At 43.9% G+C, this 22381-nt stretch overlaps 1 protein-coding gene across 5 annotated transcripts in view; it reads left to right on the top strand.

Moving 5' to 3' along the window:
* The window catches only part of LOC106855353 (uncharacterized), a 30743-nt gene extending 9202 nt beyond the window's left edge, over positions 1-21541 (top strand). For 2 of the 5 annotated variants that reach the window (XM_088169026.1, XM_088169029.1), the window contains exons 2-9: positions 475-1343; positions 8365-8526; positions 11014-11200; positions 11949-12103; positions 13337-13363; positions 14820-14938; positions 18767-18886; positions 19393-21541. In XM_088169026.1, coding sequence (XP_088025152.1) covers positions 475-1343; positions 8365-8526; positions 11014-11200; positions 11949-12103; positions 13337-13363; positions 14820-14938; positions 18767-18863 — 1616 coding nt within the window. In that variant the 3' untranslated portion in view covers positions 18864-18886; positions 19393-21541. Of the gene's footprint in view, positions 1-474; positions 1344-8364; positions 8527-11013; positions 11201-11948; positions 12104-13336; positions 13364-14819; positions 14939-18766; positions 18892-19392 lie in introns of all 5 variants that reach the window. The other 3 variants (XM_088169028.1, XM_014879957.2, XM_088169027.1) reach the window with 2 other exon arrangements.
* The last annotated feature ends 840 nt before the right edge of the window (positions 21542-22381 follow it).

Consider the following 22381-nt stretch of genomic DNA (forward strand, 5'->3'; position numbering starts at 1 on the left):
GCAAAGAACACTGCAGAGAATACCAAACAGTTTGCAAACTGCTTGTTGCAGCCCAAAATTCATTTAAGCCTGTGGGAAGACTGATTTCATTTTACTCTTTTTTTCTGCTGGTTCAGAATTCATTTAATCAGAAAAAATATCTGAGCCTTAAATTAATGTCTATCAGGCTGAAAAAACATGTACATCTCTCCATCTATATGCAGATAATTACTAAAAAGTCACCTGCCTACATATGTTGTTTTCTACCTATCTATCAAATCAGAATTGTGCTTTTATGAGCCCCTCTGGAGGACTCTGAGGTGATGAAACACAAGGCTTTTGTTGCAGCAAAGCTTCATAAAGCTCAAGAGAAACAAATTAGGGCTGTCCCCCTCTACTGCCTTATAAGCAGTTTTACATTCCACATCCCTCAGGGGATGCATTAGACACTGAGTTTTGTGGCCTCCTGTGACCTTCTACTTGCTTTCTTTTCAGCAGGTAAGAAGAGCCCACCTGCTGAGGACAAAGTTGTGTTAACACACATGAAGATACTGAGCAATGAAGGAATTCAAAACCCAGGGTTAATCCCAGAGGCTCCAGCTGACACAGCCTGCACAGAAGAGTCCCATCTTCCCGGTGCCAGTCTCCCACCAGACTGCCTGGGAAGCCCAGACGCAGCAGATGCAGCAGATGCAGCAGATGCAGCAGATGCAGACTGTGTGGATGGCTCGGCAAGCAGTGACTGTGTAGCCACCCTGCCTGACCTCAGCGCCTTCGAGTCCAAGTGCCGGCTTCACAGATTCTCCAAATTTGAATCTGAGGACTCGGGGGTCGAGTTGCCAAGTGGTGCCAATTCTCCATCAACGCCGACAGGCTCAGAGAAGAGCTTTGTGCTCCACAGCAGAGACTCATTCTGTGACTCAGGTGTGCTCAGCACCTCCTCTTCTCCAGAAATTGACCATCAGTTAATGAGAACATGTAAAGAGCATGCCAGAAAAGTTAGCGTCCAAGATCCAGAGAGCAAAAAGCAAGCTGATTACTACAGTCAGGAGGCAGATGCTGTGCAGGATCCTACAGCTTCCCTTGAAGACTTCAATGTCCCTCAGGAAGAAAGTCCTGATGAACATTTTGACCAGGGCGACAAGCAGCCTCCAGAAAAGGAACCTATCCCAGAGATGGACCTTTACAGGGAAAGTACTCTTTCTACCCCAGGTCCCACAGAAGAGCCAAAGACAATTGCTGACAACTTCCCAGAGAATTTTGGCAGCATGCAAGACCTTCAGATCCATGAACATCAGCTGAAGAAATACCCCACAAGTGACAGTCTGGATGAATACATGGATGAATGCTGTAGGCTAAGTGAGGTGAGAAACACCTAAACTGAATCTTAAATCTAGGCCTGTCCAAACACCCCAGTGAGTGTTAAAGTCCTGTTTGTCACAAACTGGACACATCTGAGTGAGTTTAGAATATCTCCCCTGAAACTGGTAAGCAGTAAAAAATGGTAATTGATTTTTAAGATTTCTTCTCCTGCCAGTAAAATTCTGAATTAATTCATAAATATCAAGTCTGGGGAAGAATGACAAATGACTCATTGAGATCTGGTGTTTCTAAAAGCCCTAGATGAGAGGATAGACTTGATTCTGGTCTCAAAATGAAGATTATGAAGTTAGTCATCATCCTCTGATACATGCGGTGGGGGGGTCAGAACATAGGTTTATTTTTAAGACCAGATTATTCCTGTCTCTGGGGACAGCTGGCTTACTTTTGGGGCACTGAAATTTGTAAAGAACTTGTCTAAGGGTTAATTCATCTCTGTCCAGGCCTATTGTGTCTTGTTGAGTCAACTGTCACAAACAATGCATGAGCAGGCAGCTAATTCACAAATTAAGATTTTTGTTGGGTTGGAGTTGGGGATGCCATTTTAACTTGCCAGCGTAGCTGTGATGGACCAAACTGCAAAGACCTAATTTCAGCAGGTTGTCCCACTCCATACTCCCTCTCTTTCCCCTTGCTAGGTGCCCTGTGCCACTGACAAGAATACAAAGCCCTTTTGTACACCTTCTCCCATAGCAGGTGCTGCTAAGCATTTCCCCAGTTCTTTGCCTTGTGCTGCTGAAGTGCAGAGAGATCTCTGCCTTGCCTGCATGCTGCCGTGCATTCCAGGAACCAGCAAAGCAAACATCTCACTGGAGAGCTGATATTTGACAGAGAGACAGACCAAAGAGCCCCATGAGCAAAGGGAAACGAGAAAGGCAGACTAGGTGAAGAGGGTCACAAACACACAAAAGCAGCAAATGGTGCCTAGCAGGGATTCTTTTGGGGGGCATTCACTGTGGCAATAGTGATGAATTGAAATTGGAGATGGGTAGGAGGAAGCCAAGTAACAAATGATGTGTGCTGTGCAAATAATTTATCTATGACCTTGCTGCCCTGAGCAATAGGGCACTGGACTTCCTCTCCAGCATGCCAAGCCCCCTTGAGCAGTGAGGAAGGTCATAGATGTTCCATCTCTGTTAACATTGCGTATAAAGGCAGCACAAGCAACACACAATCCATCTGAGCAGTATTTTCCTCCCCAGAGCTATCTCACACATGGCAGAAGACAGATGTCTATTTTGCACAAATTCCAAACAGACCTGGCCATTTGGCAGACTTCAAGAAAGGGTGAGAGCAGCAGTATCTGAGCATAAGGAAACTTCATAAAAAGTTACCTAAATTCTCTGTTGCACTCTGAGAGTTTGCAGCCAGATTTGGTCTGACAGCTCTGTATGCCCATGAAATTCCTTTAAATCCTTGGTGAAATGGAGCCTCAGTTTCCCAAAGCAAAGCATTTAAATAAACAAGAGAATAAATTAGAAAGAAGCTGAAGAGGAAATGAAGCTCTTGGTGGCTTATCTCCCCTCCCTTTTAATATCCTCACTGGCTGAGTGCTAAAGGTCTGTGCCCTAGAGCACTTTTCTTTGTTTTTTGAGCTGTGTAAATACAGCTGTGACCTAGATGTTGGGGAAGTTTGCCCCTCTTCACAACACACCTCCAGGCTGCTGTATCTCAAGAGCAGCACTCCTCAAACTGCTGGGATGCCAGGGAGCACCAAAGTTGACTGGGACAAGAAATGCACACGGGCTGCTGCACAGCCCTGCAGCAGCTGCTGCTCTGTGTGCCTCAGAGCAGCAGGACAGCCTCTGGCAGATGCAGAGCCTTCTGCTCTCACCAAACTTACACCAGGCTGACCTGTCCTCAGTGCCATACAACAGAGACCTCTTCAAAGGTGAGGTCCAGATGATCATCTGACCATACAGCTGTCAGATGCATCTTGGTCATCTCATCTGAGGTTCTGCTCCAGGCTTTCTCTGTGGTTTTCACATTTGCCTGTAACTCGTCAAAATGGTACCTAGAAACCAATCTCTGCTGTGGCCTGTTGTCATCTAAGGGACTCAGATACCCCTGGAAATGAATCAGTGTTGCCTGAAAGAAAGCAGGCTAGCACAGTGTATTCCCACCCTGCTTGGCAAGAGCACGGCAAACTAAATTGCTCCATCAAGTCAATTCCTGCTGCATTAAATTAATGTTGATAGAAATGCAAGAGTGCTTATACTGGCTTATAATTAATGCTCAGTGAGAGCATTAATTAGTTATAGGTGACACCCTCTTCCTCAGTTTTGTTGATGGTTTTGGGAACTTTCAAGTACCAGAAGAGCAGTTGAGTTTCCCCAGCCCACTGGCTGTGGCAGTGCCAGCTGTGCTCACTGGCTCACCACACCCAAACAAGGATTCAGTCTCTGGATGAAGTTGTCTCTTGATGCCCTCCTGACCATCCCTCACTGCTGAGGCCACTTCCAGGAGAACAGGAAGGAAAATGCTGAAAAAGAGGGACTGGAAAAGACCAAATGTTTTGACCATTTGGTGAATGGCTTTGGCTGAAAATATACATCAAATAATTTCAGTCCAGCATTTTCAGACAAAGCTTTCTGATCTTTTGTTTTGAACTGCTGTTATTTTAAAATTTGCCTACATTTTGAAAGATGAAAGAAAATGGAAGCTGTCAAACAGCAAGAGAAAGAACTTTGAAGCCTAAATAAAAGCGTTTCCTTTTAAGCTTGAAGATACATAGCTTTTGATGCTTTTGCTTTACAAACACTTCCTCACGCTCCATAAAGTTTACATTTAAAGTCAGCTCAGCCCATACTCCTAGAAGAAGAAAAAGGGTGGGATCACAGTCATCATTAAATAAAAAAAAAAAAAAATCATTATTCATGCAGTGCTGTTTATCCTGGGCCAAAGCAGTCAAAATGTTTCTCTAGAGAGTGGTACAGTTCAGGGGAGGGATAGGGCTACCTGTGATGGTCAGCCCTTGGCTGTGCGTGCTGCTCAGAGGAAACCAGAAGCTATCAGCAAGCACAGCCCCTCCTGGACAGCAGGGTGGAGCCGTCAGAAATACACAGCACGATCCCTCTCTTTCCTGTTATTCACTAGCCTTTTGGTGCTGTCAGCTCCCAGTGACAAATGCTTCCCTCTCAGCCTGTGGCCTCACCAATTGGTTGCCCTGAGGCCGGGATGGGAGGTTTGGAATTGCATTCCGTGTCAGGCAGCCCAGTGACCATGCTGCCTGTACCAGCCACGCTCACATGAGGGATGTATGGCAGGATGGAGCATAGTATAACCCAAAACTATCCACAAGGAAAGTGAAGAGCATTGGGTGAAGCACAGAAACCTAAGGAAATGCAAGACACATCAGTGAGCAATTGTCTGAACAAAGAAAAGCTTCCCCTGCAAACTGCTCATCATCTTCAGCTCCTGCTGCCAGGTCCAGCCCAGGACAGTTCTCCATTGAGCCCAACTGTAGAAAAGCACATTACATGCATCCAAGTAACAGATAATGGCTGAAATGAGGTTGGACAAAATGCTGAGCAGCATCAGTTGGACAAGAGACAAGAAAGCAACTCTCATTCTTGCAGCTCCCACTGAACTTCAAATCTTCATAGTGATCAGATGCTGCAGTGAGCACAATGTTCCCCAGAGACAAGAAGACAGGCTCCCACCTCTGTGAGCTGGGTAGCTGCAGAGGAAAAGATGTGATTTGCACCAGACAAAATATTGACTAGGGGGCTCTAGATAAGCTGAAGTTCCCAGTGCAATGCTCATCCTGCATTTTTAAGAATCCTAAGAAATCTGTAGGTCAGCAGAACTGTCATGGCTTATTGTCAGGGACAGATATACTGAAAACTTGTGTCCAAAACTTAGTCAGGTGAGCACTGACAAGGGCAGAGATCTCTCTTTGGTTACACAGATGTACAGTCAATGTAGTACACCTTAACTTCTCCGGGTCAAAAAAATGTAATGTGAGTAACTCACACAGTATAGCTGGGAGCCTTTAACTCTGTTTCTTCCAGATGAGGGTCTGGCTCAGTCTTGTGCCTAAAAGCAAAATCTGGCACTTATTTATAAATTAGGTTCTTACTTTCCTAGAGAAGCTTTAACCATTTGATTCATAAATTGTGTCTTTATGATCCTCCACATCTTCACCTTACAGAAAAGTAGACAAGATATTTTTCCTTCTTCATAGGCTTCATCATCTCAAAAATGGGCACACAGCTTTTGTTGCAACACCAGTTGACAATTACCATGTGGAGAGTAGGACAAATTTTAGTCATGAAGCTTCAATTGGGAGGACAGAGAACCGAAGAGACATCCTGGAAAATGTTTGCAGTTTTCCTGTGGTTGCTGACTCTTCACTACTTGCATAAAAGTCTCATAGATGCTGAGAGGAAAAAATTTAGACCAGATCATGATAGACAAGAGTCTATGCTGCACTTGGCATCACCAAAAGATAGCGAGGGGTCTTTAGGTATTTCCAGTCCCTGAAAAAACAAAGCCTTTGAAGGGTTCCTAGAGAGACCCTCTCTGTGCAATTGTTTTGGGGACAACCAGCTAAATTACACAAATATTCTGTATATCAGAATACACAGATATTCTGCCATATCTGAGCAATCCTAATGCTAACCAGCCCTGTGGCAGGGTGAAGCACACCCCTAAAAGTTTTTATCATCGCGCTCTGACAGAGAGGAGGCCGGCCCTGCAGAAATGTGTGAGCACTGGAGGCTCAGCCTGATTTGTGCTTTCTGAGATCACTTCTATAAAATGCAGATTAATTCGCTATTAAGTAGCCCAAACTGCCCTAAGCAGGCTCTGGAGGCTGGCTGTGAAACAGGGATCTTCAGCACATCGAGTCCAACCTTCAGTTTGGTTTAGATCCTCTACAGGGGTAGATCCACCTTGCCCCAAGACTTGAAGCAACTACTCTACACCTTTTCCCTCTTACTTTCTGGGCACCTGTATTGACTCTCGGGAGTAGGAGATTCTCTCTAACTTCTGCTAAAAGCCAGGTTTCTCCCATGCCCATCCCAAACACACCTTTGTTTTCTGGTGTCTTCAGCCCTAGACACAGAGCACAGAAAACAAGAACCTTCTTCTCTCCTCCTGCCCATATTGCCCTACAAACCCAGCAGCCACAGACATGAAGCAGAACTGTACAACATTAAGCACAGGACAAATATGGAGCAGTGAAAGATGTCACAGCCAAATGCTTCATTCTTTTTTTCCAATCTAAGTTAGAGTCATATGTTTTACTTAACCCTATTCTCCAAGATCTCGTCTGTCCCTTGTAGCCTCTCCTTGTGTTTCCACAGCTATAATGGGTTGGATTTGGCTCAGTGTCTGCTTAGGGCAGTACAGACATGCCAGCAGTCATGCAGTAGCATACTGGTGGGAAGGGGAGTTGCTAGATCTGCAAAAAGGGGGTACAGCGTAGCAGAAAGTTTATATTTTCAGGGGTAATAAGGAACTTCTGACTATTCATTGGAACAGTGTACAAAAAAATGACTGTTTTGGGACATCTCAAAATGGCCACATTTTCAGAACCTGATACCCATGTACTTTCTGAAAATTGTGCTTCTGAAGCTGGGCACCCCCAAATCCCTAGTTGCTTTTATATATGTTGGTTATAGTGCTTTTGATTCAAGCTTTTCCCACCAGATACCATATATGCTTTGTTCTCCCTTTGGGTCCTGGGGCTGTTCCCCTTCCCATTGCACAGCCACAGTAAATACTCAGTCTTATGGCTGAGTAACTTTTGTCGTGCCACCACTTCTTGCAGGCTCTGCCTGAGAGGAAAATAAAAGTCATTAAATGAATGACTGCTTGACTTGGAGTCAACAACCTCTGTCCCAACTTCAGACACAAAAGCATCTGGATTTAATAATACCTGTTTATAAATAACGTTGTATCATCATTTGTTTAAAAAGAAGTAAATCCTAATGTTGATTATTTTTGAACACACCATGAGCTTTCTGACATAATGAAAAGACAGGAAGAGTCCCAGGGCTGGCATTTCCCCAAAAATGTAGATTGTTGTGGGAAAGGAGACAGAGTAAGCTTCCTGCTTTTGTAGAGGGAACTTATTTTTTGAAGTAAGATAAACTTAGAGCACTGCTTTTGTAAAGACCGAGGCTTATTTTACTCACTGATATCACACGCACATCAGCAGGCAGTGCCAAGGTGGAAGTGAGCCCCTGCATGTGTTTGTGAGCAGCACGTTCCACACAGTCTGATCACGGCACAGGGGAGCACACTCACTGTGCACGGGGCACTCCTGGCTCCAGGAATGGTGAGGTGCAGAGCAGGAGCCTGGGAAGCATCACAGCTTTTCTTCTGCCATAGGATTACTGTCTGTCTCCAGCACTGCCCTTGGCTGAGCAGCAGTGAGACTCTGGCAGGTCCTGGGTGAAGAGAATATTAAAGACTGTGGAAAGATGTTCTTTCATTTTGGCAGCTTGATTCAAGTACGTTTGTCTCACAAACACCCCAGTGATGAGGGCCAGAGCACAGCAGACAGAGAGTACCCCAAATTGGTCACAACTCAGCAAATCAATGCACCCTGCAGATATCTTCCTTTGAGTAGGAGCCAAGCTCAGCTTCAGTACACCTAACTGTGACTTGCACCGAGCATTGTGGGCTAAGTGAGCCATAGTAGCCCCAGACATCCACAGCAGTAGAACCATATTTATTTGTAAGGCTTCTGTGTCCAGTAAAAGTCAAAAATTAGCCTGGGAGGTGGAACTAGAAATAGGCTGTCATGAGGCTTTCTCCTGCATCAGCCTATGATCAGTCAGAAAAGTCCCCCTGACAGTGGAAATTGCTGAGTAATCCAGAAAAGAGCTTCAGCAAGTGATTCTGTAGCTCAAATCTGTGGTAAACCAAAGCACCTTGCAAGAGGAAGCCTGACTTTATCACAAGATTTGACTGTAAGGAGTGTGCAGGGCTCTCAGCTCCTAGTAGGAATTGCTCTGTTGTTACTCCATGGTCCAAGATGCATTCTCATTGCAGGTGAACCAAAGTAACAGCAAACCCCTGGGATCTGGTCTGGGATACCTAGAACACATCTGCCAACTGATTGAGAAGATTGGGCAGCTTCAGGAGCACAACCTGCGTCTCCAAAAACAAGTGTGCAGCTTGCAGAAAGAGCAGAAGATGAGTCAGATAAAAGAGGTAAGCAGACACCATATATCTTCCATTGAGTAATACAGTAATACATCTAAAATAATAAACTCAAGGCCCAAACAGAAAGTTCTGTCTGCAGGAAATGCCAGTTTACCACATCCACTCACCTGGTCCTTCAGGGAAGCCTCACCCACCACGATGGGTTTAGTTTCCTGAGGCTGACTTGGGTTTCTGTTTTTACTCAGTTTTGTTCCCCAAATGTGCTTGCTTCTGTTGAGTTAAAAAGCACCCTTCTCAGCTCATGCAGTGGCCTGCTCTAAGTCAGTAACTTTTTCTTCTCTACAGTTATAAACTTTCTAAGAACACATCTCCTCTCCTCAGTGCTCTCAAAACAAAATCCACAGAGCTCCTTAGCAATTGTGTTTTGAATTATAAGATCTTTTGTTTCCTTCTGATTTCAAACTGTCAAAATCCCAGAATTTTTCACAAAACAGACAGAAGGGGAAAGAGAAACAGCAATACCATGACCCAGCTCCATGATTTTTTCCCTTCCCGATCTGCCAGATGAAGAATCTCTGACATGAAACCATTTCAGTGTTCCCATTTGTCATTTTTATCAGCCAGAGCTAGCTGGAAAATGTGACTGAAATTTGCAAATAATTTCAGGGTCTTCCTAGCATTACCATAAACATTTTTAGTCCCTGCGTATTTTATTAAGCTCTACCCACCTCTTCTTCAGTCACACACCAGATTTCCATCTTTTTTCCTCCCCTGCCTTTTTGTTTATTTTAACACTCCCCAAAGGAACAAAAAGGGTTTATCACACTCAGCTATTTCTTCCCAGCTGTGCTGTGGGGAGTCTTTTATTCTCCTGATAGCGTCATTGTTCCCCTGGTGCTGCTCTCCCACCTGCTGGGACTGGATCTGCAGTAGGTGACTGACTCCTCCTCAGAGCCAAAGCCAAGTTCTGAGTCAAGTTGCAGAGCAGTGTAGCTTGTCATTTCCATGTACCCATCTCTAACACTCAGAGGAATGCAGCCTCCTACATAGAGCCTGGGAATTGTTAACACATTTCCTGAAGCTTTACAACTGTGAATCATTGCTCACTCAAAGTAACTCTTCCAAGCTGCAAACTCATCTGGTGTACATGCCCCCTCCCCAGCTCCCACTGAAATAAAAGACACTATGCTTTCATTTAAATATTTGAAACTTTGATCTTTTTGATACTTCTGAAGGTCTCTCAGCAGTGTCTTCTCAGATGCATTTGTCTCATACTGTTCAGTGGGGAATTGGATCCTCACATGTAACATTCAGTGCTTGCAACGTGGTCTACAAAACTGGATGCTCTCAGGTATCCTGTGGTGTCTGCAGCTCCTATATTTGAGCAGCTCTCCATTTTGTTCTTCAGTCATAGCCCCTCTGAATAGAAGAGGAACTCTGCTGCCCCATTTGCCATGAAACCTGAAGATTGCTATCCACAATCTGGAGGGCGTCCAAAGACTCCTTTACAAACCTCATACACTCTCCATGTAGACTATGAGCATAGAAAGGTTTCCATGTCCCAGACATGGCTAGGGAAGATACAACCCCCAAAACATGGGGTTAACGTAGTATTAAGAGCTGGTCATGAAGACTGTAGATAATCAATGCTGTTCTTGAGAGGTGCACAGACATCACACTGCAATGATGGCTTTGATGCTGGGACACAAAGGGAGCACTGCTGCTCCACATCCTTTGCTTTACAGGGAAATCTATAATACCATGGGCCAAAAGAAGCATCTTTCATCAGATTTGCCAAGCATCTCCCAAAGGTATAGGTAATGCAAAGTGCCACACTGCTATGACAACATAGCCAGATGAGAAGTGACACTGAAGCTGTCAGTTGCTTGGGGTCTCCAGAGGTTCTGAACTGGTTCCAACACCAGTAAACAGCTTGGTTCCCTTTCTGCTTCAGGTGGATAAAACTCTCCTTCCTTCCTACCCTACTAAACTCTTCTACAATATGGTTGTACAAGGCAGAAAATCTCCCCTTCCTCACCCCACCAGCAGCAGCAGAAGTGCACAGACTGAAGTACCACATACAGTCAATCTGGCTGGTAACACTCAAGAAAACTGTGGCATCCCATCAATAAAAATACAAGATATTGTTGTCTGTGCATGCTCCAAAACAAATAACATCTTAAAATATGAGTCATTGTTAAAGCTGATCTGTTTATTTACACTAATGCCTTAGCTGAGCAGCTCTCTGTTTAGAAACTTTTATTCAATTCCTTCTGGGAAACAAACTGAAAAGATGCTGAGTATCAGGCAATTTAAGTTAAATGCTAATGAAGCCATGGAAGCCCTGTTTTACTAACTACAGGCTGTTCAGACTTTTAGAGAATTAAATAATTTGTCTGGGTTCTGGTAGGTCCTAGGACAAGGATGGATAACCCTGAGCTGGAATGTTTACAATTTCTCCGTAGTGTTGCACCACCCATTACCTTGGGCTGTTGCAGCCTGAGAGCCTGCATACTTTCTTTTTGTCTTGTACAGGAATATCTTCTGCAGCATTGCTCCTGTGGAGCTGTCAGTATCTTCCTTAACTCATATCAAGACATGAAAACAAGTTTTGCTGGGAGGAGCAGACCTCACAGCCTCTTGGTTCAGACGGGAAACCCTTCTGATCTTTCCATCATCCCAGAAATAGGAGCAAACACTGAGAAGCTGAGCAACTGCAATGGTGAGTTCAATTACCTCTAACCCGCCCTCCTGTTTGCCACCACTTGGTCAAACAAGCTGAACAGCCACTTTCTTTTCCCTAGGAAAGACAGTTGGGAATAGAGCAAGGTTTTAGTAGAACTAAACCCTATCTGAAATCCAAGAGAAGCCATTTAAAATGCTCTGTTTATACCTAGGATTTTAATACTGGCTGCTTCATGTGTGTGAATCAGGGGGGTTTTGCTTTGCAGCTGTGGCTGCATCCCTGAATGAGACCATTAGTGGACGCTCCCTCCACCCAGCCAAGGTGGATTTAATCTAAGATGGAAAGCCTTATGCCTCTTGTTAGTCTTCTACCCTCTCAAGAAGGCACAGAACACATTCCTTATTCTATAGACCAAGTGGAAATAAGCACCAGCTGTAAAGCTTAGATCCAGAGACCAACTTTTCCAGAAGGCTGAGAAACACTGGGCTCAGCCTAATGATATAAAACCAGATGAAAAGTTTGTTAGATATGAACCAGCTCACTAAATGAGGTTGATCAGTTTATTTAAAACCTTGGATTTCAGCTTGTTTCTAATACCTGCTGAAACACAGAACAACTTCGTTGCAGGATTGAGTCAGGGCCTTTGGGATCACATGGAGTCTTATCCTGTCTTTAAGTCCTTAGGGTTCTCATCACATCTGCAGGCATAATTTGCTGCCAGCACTGCACAGAGGCCACCCTAGCAGGACACTGCTAAGAAGTAAGTCCTTGCATTTCATTGCAGGAAGTGAGAGACACTTGGAATCAGGAAAGAACCAGCTGATGGTGGGGCTCAGGAAGTCATCAAACAATAGGAACAACAAGGAGAATGAGTTCAGAGAAGCTGGGAGTATGGCTGAGGGACAGACTTTTCTGTCAAAGGACCCTGCAGTAAGAAAGGTGAGTGAGAAACTTGGGACCTGTGGGAGAAGAAGAGAGAAGTTCTGCCCAGGCAGATCAGAGTGAGGTGCCAGGAGAGCAAGGCAACCTTGTCTGCTACCAAGTGGAGCGGGGCCAGTAAGGGTTAGGGGGGGTCTGTGTCTCTCTGCTCCCAGCCTTAAGTGAAGAAGGACTATGTCTTTATGCCAAGAAAGGCACAAATGGTTCAGTGGTGCAGGAGAGAGGAGCACTGCAGACAGCAGCATGGGGTTTAGTCCTCACCAACTCCCAATAACTTACTTATGATAGAGTCCACACAGTATCTCCACTACTCGTGCTAGTAGGATTAAACCAAGCATTCATTATTACTAATAAAAACTTTAGCAGATCAATCCTTAGCTGGCCACAGTTATTACCCGACTGGCAGCATATAAATGTAATTAGCTCCACTCCTCAAAGCATGTTCCAGGGAATGTGTTTCAGCAAATCTGTGTCACTGAAGTCCAAGGGAGCAAGGACAAATGCTTTCCTCTCCCTTTTTTTCCCATTGTTTGTGTCTGCCTCAGCACTTTCATGTTCCGGTGGGGTTCAGAAGTGCTGAAATGCCAGAGCAGAGACTCTAATCAGAGTATTCCCAGCCCTTCAAACAGGAAAGAGGAAGGAGTAGGTCTCTCACGGGAAAGACCTCATGAAATTTCCACCCTTAAGTTGCAAATAGGTCACAAACACTTCAATGAACTTCAGAACCCAATTTAAGGCTGAGACCTGAAAGGTGCTCTATGCTCTGCCTTGGGTCCAGCCAGCTTCGAGATACTTTAAGCATGTGGGAAGTTCTGGTGACTTCACAGGACTGTAGAACCAAGATCCACACTCTTTAAACTGAATCCTCTTTGTCTTGTTACATCACATCTTAGTATTGTCACTTATTATTGGATATTGTACCCTGAACATGAAATACCCCATTTATTCCTACAGTGCAGGCACAGTATGGCAATTCTGTCTGTTACACTCCTCCCCAGGCTACCAGGTACTATACACATGAACTGGCAGTTTAAAAGAGAGGTGAGAAGTGGAAGGAGAAAGAAGAGATTATCACATATGTGAGGGACTGAGTCTAAAAAGAGATAAAGGACCCGACCAAGGCTATGGGTGCATTCCAGGGCAGAGCTGAGAACAGAGCCTAGTCTGTTGCAAACGCTGGGAGATGGTTTCCCTGTCTTGTTATTTATCAGTGTATTTGCCTTTTGTTTTCAGGCTCTGGACGTCAGCAAGAACATCTCGGTATGTACTGCCTTTACAGAATATATTTAACTTGTGTCTGCATTATCAGAGAGTAAGCCCACGTAGTGCACATCACTGTATGAACAAAAGAGGTTTACTCACCCCCGAAGTTTACCCTCATGGACCACAGGAGCATCAGCTGCTCAGGCTTTCTGCGGTATCAGCAGTGCTTGCTCGTCTGAGACAACACCAGCACAACGAGGGACTAACTGCTGAGGCCTCAAAATCCTTCCACAGCACACATTAATCCTAGCAGTAAACACAGAGGTTTGCTGTTTCCATGAGCAAACAGTCCTGCTTACAGGCAGTTACCTCAATAGCACTGAATCAGGCGTTGCAGTTCTCAGCTGAGCCATGACCTCATCTGAAGTTTTGAAGGGAAAACTTTGCAGATTCCCAGGAAGAGCTATTGCAATAGGCATTGCTGGGGCTGGTAAGTGTGGCTGGGCAGCTGCCAGGCTGTGCTCTCAGGGTGGCCACAGCCCCTGTGGTTATGGCTCTGCTGGTGGCACAGCAGCACCAGCACACTGGAGGAGGAACCTCGGGACAGGGCAGAACAAGGTCAGGAACGTGACAATGGTTTGAGAAATTCACTTAAATGGGAATAATTTCTCTCCATTATGCTACTTCTGGGATATCATAATTTTTGTTCTGTTCCCCAGGTTTTCCAGTCATCACTTTAAGAAATTTAAAACAGTATAAAAAAAAAAAATCCCCATTAAATTTTTTGATTCATAGCTCCATTTAGTTCACGGGTCCAGATGAGCCTGGCCTGGAGAGAACAAAGATTAGAGATGGCCTCCTGAGACTCCCTGACCTGATAATCTCTATTAGCATTTCAAATGTAAGGGCCCAATAGATATGCCTTGCTGACGTGACAGGGAAACAAAGGCTTGATCTCTTCTAATTCATGGTCCACAAAAGCTACCACCTTAAAAAAAAGCTGATACCAATGCACCTGGCCTAATAGAAAGGATAAGAGTGTCAAACTGCTGTTTTGGGTTTTGTTGTAAAGGCCCCCTGCGTGCATGTGAGTAGGTAGGAAACCAAACTGATCTTCTCCTTTAGCCAGCATAACAATGGGGTAAAACGTGCCCTTAGGCAGCTACTCAGCATTCAGCAGTGAGGCACCCTCACTCTCTGAAATCCTTGCTCAGAAAGAACACCAGAGTCCTTGGCAGAGAAATGTTATCAAACAAAATACCAAAAAAAAAAGTATTATTCAGAGTTCATCAGTCCTGTCTCCTTGTGCCCTGTATAGGTACAGGCTGGCCACTGGGCATCACTGCAGTGTTAAAAGTTATTTTGTGGGCCCTGACCCCTATCTGTCTGAAACAGAGAAACTTGTCTCTTCCCACTGCCCTGGAGTACCCCAAAGTATCTTATGTTGACCACATTAAGTCTGCCAGCAACTTGCCTCTGGTCCTTTAAGTTGTGTTTTCCTTTTGCTCCCTAGGGTGAGGGCCATGCTTGGAAGAGAATGAGAGATCTTATGAGGAGGACACGATTGACAAACCAGAACAAGCTGGGGCTGTCCTCTGCTGCTCTGAAGAGGTCCTGCCCACAGTTGTATAGGTGAGAGAAAGCTGTGGGAGATGTTCACTTAGTGTTGGGTGGAGGTGGTGGAAGGTTTATCTCTGGTTGTTGCTGCCTGGAGAAGACCACTCCTTACCTTATTTCTGTTGCATAGGCTGGTCCTGACTAGCAGTAGCATTTGCTTCCTTAAGTGCCCAGATGCTCTAGGATCCCAACTGGATGTTACCTGTGTGAGAATCATGGAAATATTAGGATCCCTAAAATCATGTCCTTCTCCCCAGCAGGACAAGGGGATGATAACAATTAGCCAGAGCCATTCTGTGGCCTAATTATTTGTTTTTCTTCTCCCTCCTAAGCATTGCAGTCTGCATTAATGTTCTCTTTTGTCCACTTTCCCACCTTTCATGCAGTGGGACAGACCATATTGTACCTGATGTGTGTTGGGATGGGACAGTCAGGATCAGCTAGATGGTTTTTGTCAGAGGAAGAAGAGATGAAGTTTGCTGAATGTGTGCTAATGGGTGGGACCTGTTTGTTGCTGGAGATGAATATTTGGGTCAAATATGAGGTCTTATTTATATTAAGTGATCCATGCTGCTCCTTTGGGCAACTTGGTCTACTTTGGTTGTAGCCTGGCCTCTGAGCTAAACTGTTGTGCATGTCCATCTGACAGTTCTGCCAGCTACCCCTTGCACAGATATTCCCTGTGCACTTGCCAAGTCCTCCCAGCTGGTCTGGTGAATTTGGAGTGTTTGTGTACGTAATCAGGTAACAGGAAGAGCCTGGGTATCTTAGTCACCAAAGCAGGAGCAGTACATGGAGCTGTGCACCTCCCTGTATGTTTTTTCAGCTGAGGTCTCAGTAACCTTCAGCGGAACAGCTCAAATGTGCTTAAGCCTTCCTCTGGTTTTAGAGGGGGTGATGGTGGGGAAACAGCAGTTGTTTAAGCACTCAGGAATGTCCTATTGTTCCCCTTAAGACAGCCTGTACCTACCTTACAAAATGCATAAGGGAACTGGGAGTCTTATAATTACAGCTGGAAAAAAACCCCTCTATAATACATGGAGTGATTTTTCCAGCTGGGAAAAGGTTGGTTGGGGTCCAAGCACACATAACAGGAGAGCTTCCTCCTATTGTTTGGGAAACTGAAAGAAACACAAAGCAGAGAGAGATCAAACAGTTCCATCTAAAATAGATGGTGAACCAGCTGGGGGAAAAACACAAACTCCTGTGAGCCTTCCCTCTAAGCCTGAATAGAACCAGCACTTTTATTTGGGTTTCAGAAATGTTCTGTCTCCCTAACTTGCTGCTTGCCCCATATCTCCATAGCACAGAGGGCAGCGCCAGCACTCCCTGCATGAGAATTGAAGGCTAGGTCTTCAGCTGCCTAAATTAAGGTATTTCCAACGAAGGGTTAGCCCAATAACTCCTAGCAGAAATTCTAGCTCCCTAGAAATTAGTCTCCTAGAATGGAGAACTACTGCTATCACGGAAATGCTGTACAATGAGATGCCAAACAGACAGTTTTTTGGCCAGCTGTATCCTGGCTGCATCTTCAGAGCTCTTGTACACTGATTTTTGCAGGCTGTTTTCAATAGCTGATGAATGCCCTTTTCTTCTACTAACTTTCTCCTCCCGTGTATCTACATAAAACCCTTACCTCCACTCATGCCCCTTATCTCCCTCCATTTCCTTTTCTCCTTCATTCTAGCCCTTATTCTCCAGCCCTATCTGTACTTGGTCTTGCTGTTTTTACCCCAAACCCAGAAACAGCAGTGTACTAACTCTGTCCTTTTCACTGGTGTGTGGAAAAGTTGGGCACCTTGTTCAGTGGCAGTTTGGATATGCAGTTGCCCTCAGGTTCCTATGAAGTAAAAAGTTCGGTTTAGTGCATCAATGACAGACCAGCAAATGCTGCTGGACAGTAAGACAGACCCTTCCTGCAGCAGTACCAGAATGGTAAAGCAATAAAGTCTCACTCATCTGCAGCTCTTGGCAAAGAAAACATTGAAACCCTGATACTCTCAGCATTTAAAGCCACTGGCTTTGTTATAATTTATGAAACATGTTTGTCCTGGCTCCTGGTCCTGTTTGTACATGCAGACATATGGAGTTGGCTGACTTTTGCTTACCCGGGCTTTCCTGGGCTCCAGGTCTGGCACTGGAACAGGCTGGAGCCTGGTGCCCTGTATTAACATACAGCTCTGAAGGAGTCAGAGATTTGTTGCTTTTGACACCCAGTCCCACTTGAGTCATTCAGGCAATTAGAGAAAGTCTCTTTGTTTTTGTAACTAGGTCAAAGCAAATCCCCTTTCATGCTCCTACTCTGTGTATGATGAATGATCTGCTCCAGGGTGGTTGTTTCCCTTTTCTGTCTTTTTTTTTTTTTTTTTTTTTTTTAACATCCACAAAAGAATTCTCATAGCAGAGAGAAATTGGTTCTTCTAGCAGGAGAGAGGGGAGGCCTGCCAAGGTAAACATACTGGCACCAGACTCAGTGTTTTGTCATACATTGTTCTAAACAGGCTCAGGTTTTCATTTCGTTTTCTTTTTCCTCTTAATACATTTGCTCCTGCAAAGCAACATCTATTCTGTGCAAAGGACCAGAACAGATGGATGACTGACTTCATGATGGTGTTGTGAACTTAAGCAGCACATGGTCCTCCACTTTTCAGGGCAGAATCTAATGTAGGAAGCTTTGGGCAATCCCTCCTGTCATTCCAGTGCAGATACACCCACCTGGGTATCTATGGGAGCTGTAGATTTAATGCAGATGCATGAGCTAACCTCAAATACAGTGGTAAAGATGATAGTTTCAGTTTGAAGCCACCAAAAGCTTGCTGCTGTATGATGCCCACTTTGTGGTTAGTGTGAAGTAAGCTACCAAGGACAGTGCAGTTCTAACATTACAAAACCCCATATTCAATATTGTGTAGTAAAGGTTGAAAAAGGCCCCAAAACCTCAGACTCAGATCTGAATGATGCTCTTCACATGGAGTAATAATACTAAAGTATTTTCAACCCTGTGCTCAGGGTTGAGAAACCACCAAATAATTGAAGAACATCAAGGCAGAAGATTGACTAGTCTATTGTAAAAGAACAAAGAGCGGAACAGAACATAAAAATGTACAACATTTAAGAAAAAAAACCAATATAGTAGTTCACAAAATAAAGAGTATGCACCACATTATTCAGGACTTTGAGTTGAAAAATTTTCAAAGTGAAGGTTTGAAGTAAATAGCTATTAGCTATTTATTTTCTGTAAACAACTTTCAAATATTGCTTTAAAAAACCTAAAAAACAAATGATAGCTTTTTTTTCTTAAACAGAACGTATTTTAAAGATGTGTCTAGAAAATGTTTCAAAAGGCTTGTCTCTCATAAGCCCTGGAGGCCTGAGCCAACTGAGTAATTTCAACCTAACAGGATGTATTATACTCATTTCAATCATATGTAATAAATAATAAACAAAAAATTAAGCTGGAGACAGTCCACAGCAGCTAGTTTAGTTTGCTTTTCTAAACACTTCATTTCCTACTTACTATTTTAGACCAGAAATTTTAACTTCCCTGTAATATTCAGCCATAAATCTACCCCTATCATCCAGCTGGGCAGAAAATACTGGTTGCTCTGAACGAAATTATGTTTGTGTCCCAATGTGGCTCCCTGCCAAATGCTGCATCTTGTGGCTTCCTTTTTGGTTGCTGCCACAAATATTTGGACAGCATCTGCTATGGAATTTCAGACTGGAGAGGGGGAAGCTGCCCTGGGTATAGCTTAGATATATATGCACAGCATATTAATGTTAAGAACACACCAATGCCTTGTGGCCACTGTCAACTTCAGTTATATTTTTCTATTTGTTAAGGCCAGATATTATGTCTTCAGAACTGAGGAAGACTGAGAGGAACTCTATGATTGTTCTGGGACAAAATACGAAGAACGAAAACTTATGGCCTTTCTGATAACCTGAGTCAAATGGAGCAAGGTAAAGTAAGTAAAGCAGCATGTGTTTCTTTGTGGGTTGGGGTTTTTCACCTCTTCTCAGCACGAAAATGAGGCAGTCCTGTTCCTTCACCCAGACACACCCCAGCTTACAGTGACAGAAAACAGGTCTAATCTTTGAAGTTCAGATGATGTGGATTGATGCCTACTGAGGACTAGCCCATATATCTTCATTTTAATAGTCCCCCTGCTTTTGGTTTGTTGTATTTTTTTAGCCCACAATTTAAAGGCAACTGTAGTCATACAGGCTACATCACACAGCCTTTTTACAAAACATAAAAGGCACTAAAATTAATTTATCTGCAGTCAATCAAAAGACTTCCAAATAATAAGCCAGCAATAGGTCTTGGGAAAGAGACATTCTGTCCATAATAAAGACTAAAAGAAAAACCAGCCTCAGCTTCATCTTCCACCTTGCCAAGTCAGCCCATAGACTAAATACAGAGAAACTCTCTCTAATCTCACATTCACTGCATGTTTCTGTTTCAGAAAGTCAAGGCAAGAACACCAAAGGACAAAAAAATCAAGAACCGTGGGGTTACTCTGTGCAATCTACATCCTACAATTGTCAACAGAGCAACTCTGAATTGAGTGTTGGAAGGGACAGAAGGAAGGGGGATGTTGAGAAGGGTCTGTGGGCAAATACACGCTCAGCTATGTATGGCTTTGCTCCCAAATCTGAAGTGTACTTTAAAAAGTCAAGCTACAGATGAAAATTGCTGTTAGCTTCTTGCAACACAAACAACAGGGACTTCTAAGATTTGGAAAATCTTCTTCTCTGGGTTGGGAACAGAATTACCTGAAACACTGAAGCTTTTAAACTATCATTACTTTCTGGGGACTTTTCCAGCTGAAATAAACATTAGCTTTGTAGGACATAGCATCATCTAGAGGAGTGCCAGAGACTCATTGCCCAGGGCAGAGGTGGCTGTTGCAAGGACAGCCTCCTCCCTCTGGGGAACCTGAGTTGCAGTCTCTGTCTCCAGCACAGTTCCTCCCTTCAAAGCATCCTATGGCCAGCTGTGCCATTTCACTGGAATCCAACAGGAAAACAAAGTATGTAAAGCTAAGGTCATTCCTGAATCCACTACTGTCTTCCCATCCTGTGGGCCTGCTCCTTCTGCAGAGGTCGCTGGACTCTGGTGCTACCCTGCACAGAAGCTGGCATTGTACACACTCACTGTAAAGACCAGAGTATGCAGCACTGCAGGAATCAGCCTTTCACAGACTGGAGTGGGCATCCAGGACAGCCTCTGCCCCAAGCCCAGCCATTCTGTAATCAATCTTTTTTTTTTTTATTGAAAAGGCACCAGGCTTCAGTTCTAAGTTCCATTGAAGTGCTCTGTCTGTGCAGGTAGGGCAGTCTTGCTGCTGTATGGCTGTGTCCACACACTCTACTGGGAAACGGTGAGGAGAACCAGGCTGCAGGGAAAAGTAACTCAAATACATCCTTTATAAACTGGTGCTCTTTTGGGATACACTAACAGCTGTGTAAGGCTATGACTGTGTGTGGTGGCTGCCTTATTGCCACATGTCCACTGCTTCCTGACTTGAGGAGCAGGCAGTGCATGCTTCTGAATGTCCCATGGTTGCAGAGGTGTCTGCACACTAGCTCTTACTGGTACTAGCAAAATAATTAATATACATGAAGTGAAGACTTAAGTAAACTGACATTGCCTCTTGATATAGAGGATTGTTCTAACCCATAAATTATAATAAAATTACAAGGAAAGCAATTGCTGTTTAAAAATCCCTCCCCACCCCCAACTTGCCTGAGAACCGAGATTTGACAAGCTGGCAGGAATGATCAGCTTCAGGAGGCTTAGTCTTTCAGCAACAGATGCTTTCCCGTGCTCATCCACATCAGCTGGAGCTGTTGGAGTCCTCCAAACCAGAGTAGGATCTTTTCTGGGATTCGGAGATCTCAGCCATGCCATTCCAGAGCCAGTATAGTTTGCAGGGATGAGTGAGGGCAGGGTTCAAATACTCAGAAGGATTGCTACTATTGTTACTTAGCATCTCAAAAATCCCCACAAATAATGACCAAACCCCACAACCCAAACCCCCATTAAAAAAAAAAAAAAAAGGAAAAAAAAAAAAAGGCTGTGCTGACTCAAGGTTAGCACCCTAAAGTAGGTGCTGTGTTTAATGTTTCATTTGTAGCTGCTGCTGCAGGACTTGGTTATTCACTGTATACCTTGCTAGCTTCATGCAAAGCTAGAAAGATTTATTATTTGATTATTCTGTGAATATTCTGTATATCTCCGTAAATACAGGGGATAAAAATCCTGCATTACTTATATCCTCCATTATCCCTCCAGGTTTTTTTTTACAGAGACTGTACAGAATGTGAATCAGTGTAAACTGAATTTAAAGTGTTTTAAGACACAGCATCATGAACTAGTATTTTCTACAGCCCTCTATTCATGGTATAAGTTTGTTGGGTGTTTTGTATTTGTTTGGTTTTTAACTAAGATAAACTAGCACTCTTCTCTATTATAGCATTATATTAAATATATTCATGTATTTTCAGAAATAAATGTATTTATAATGTGTAACATACTGTATAGTTCTCCACTCCAGGATCCATTGTAATCCGAGCATAATAAATTTAATAAAAGTATCATTATTATGATAATTGTTTTCAGATATTTTATTAATGAACACCTGGCTTGTAGTATAGCAACTACCCCACCTTTAGGGTGTCAGGTGAGCATAGCTAGTCAAGAAAGGAATTGTTACCTCCAAGCTTTTAAAGAACTTCTTCAGCTTTGTCAAAGCAAGTTTGCTCTTTGGAAACAGGTGCTGTTCTCAAAGATCTAGAGGGTGAGGAGAGCCTTTTGAAAGTTCAGGTATGACAGAACATGTTAATTTTGAGCTGCCTTGTATTAGGTGCTGTTGCTGGTCTTTGCTTCCACAGACAGGCAGCACATGCAGCACTTGAAAGAAAAATCACTGAGGGCACTGGGACAAAGTGTGCTGATGCTCAGCACTGGAGTTTCTTTCTGAAAATCTGGATTCAGTAGCAGCACTACACAACAGCCTCAAATGAGAGATTTTAGCTGCTCTTCTTCAGCCTTGATTCCCAGCCAGCAGCACCCTGCTGGACAGAGGGGCTTCCTTTCCCCTGCAGGTGTCTAAGGACAGTGTACAGCACCCCCCAGCAGCTTTAACTGAACTCTATAACCAGGTGAGACAGAGTGAAGGTAAACAGGGTGCACACAAGAATTCACACAGGTATTAAAAAGAAAATAATGGTAAAGAGTCAATGAGACTCAACTAAAGAGAGGCCTAGAAAAAAAGTAAGCCAGAAGTGCATCTGTGAAGGTAGAAGGGAAAGAATACACTCTTTGCAGAAGCAAATATTGCATAACAGGAACCATGAGAGCCATTAACACCCCAGTGGTGTTAGAGAACAGGCAGTGAGCACAGAGGAGGAAACCTCCAGGCTGCCTTTCACTCTTTAGAAGAATAACTC

This window comes from Sturnus vulgaris, chromosome 8, assembly GCF_052056855.1.
Source record: "Sturnus vulgaris isolate bStuVul1 chromosome 8, bStuVul1.hap1, whole genome shotgun sequence".
Taxonomy (NCBI): domain Eukaryota; kingdom Metazoa; phylum Chordata; class Aves; order Passeriformes; family Sturnidae; genus Sturnus; species Sturnus vulgaris.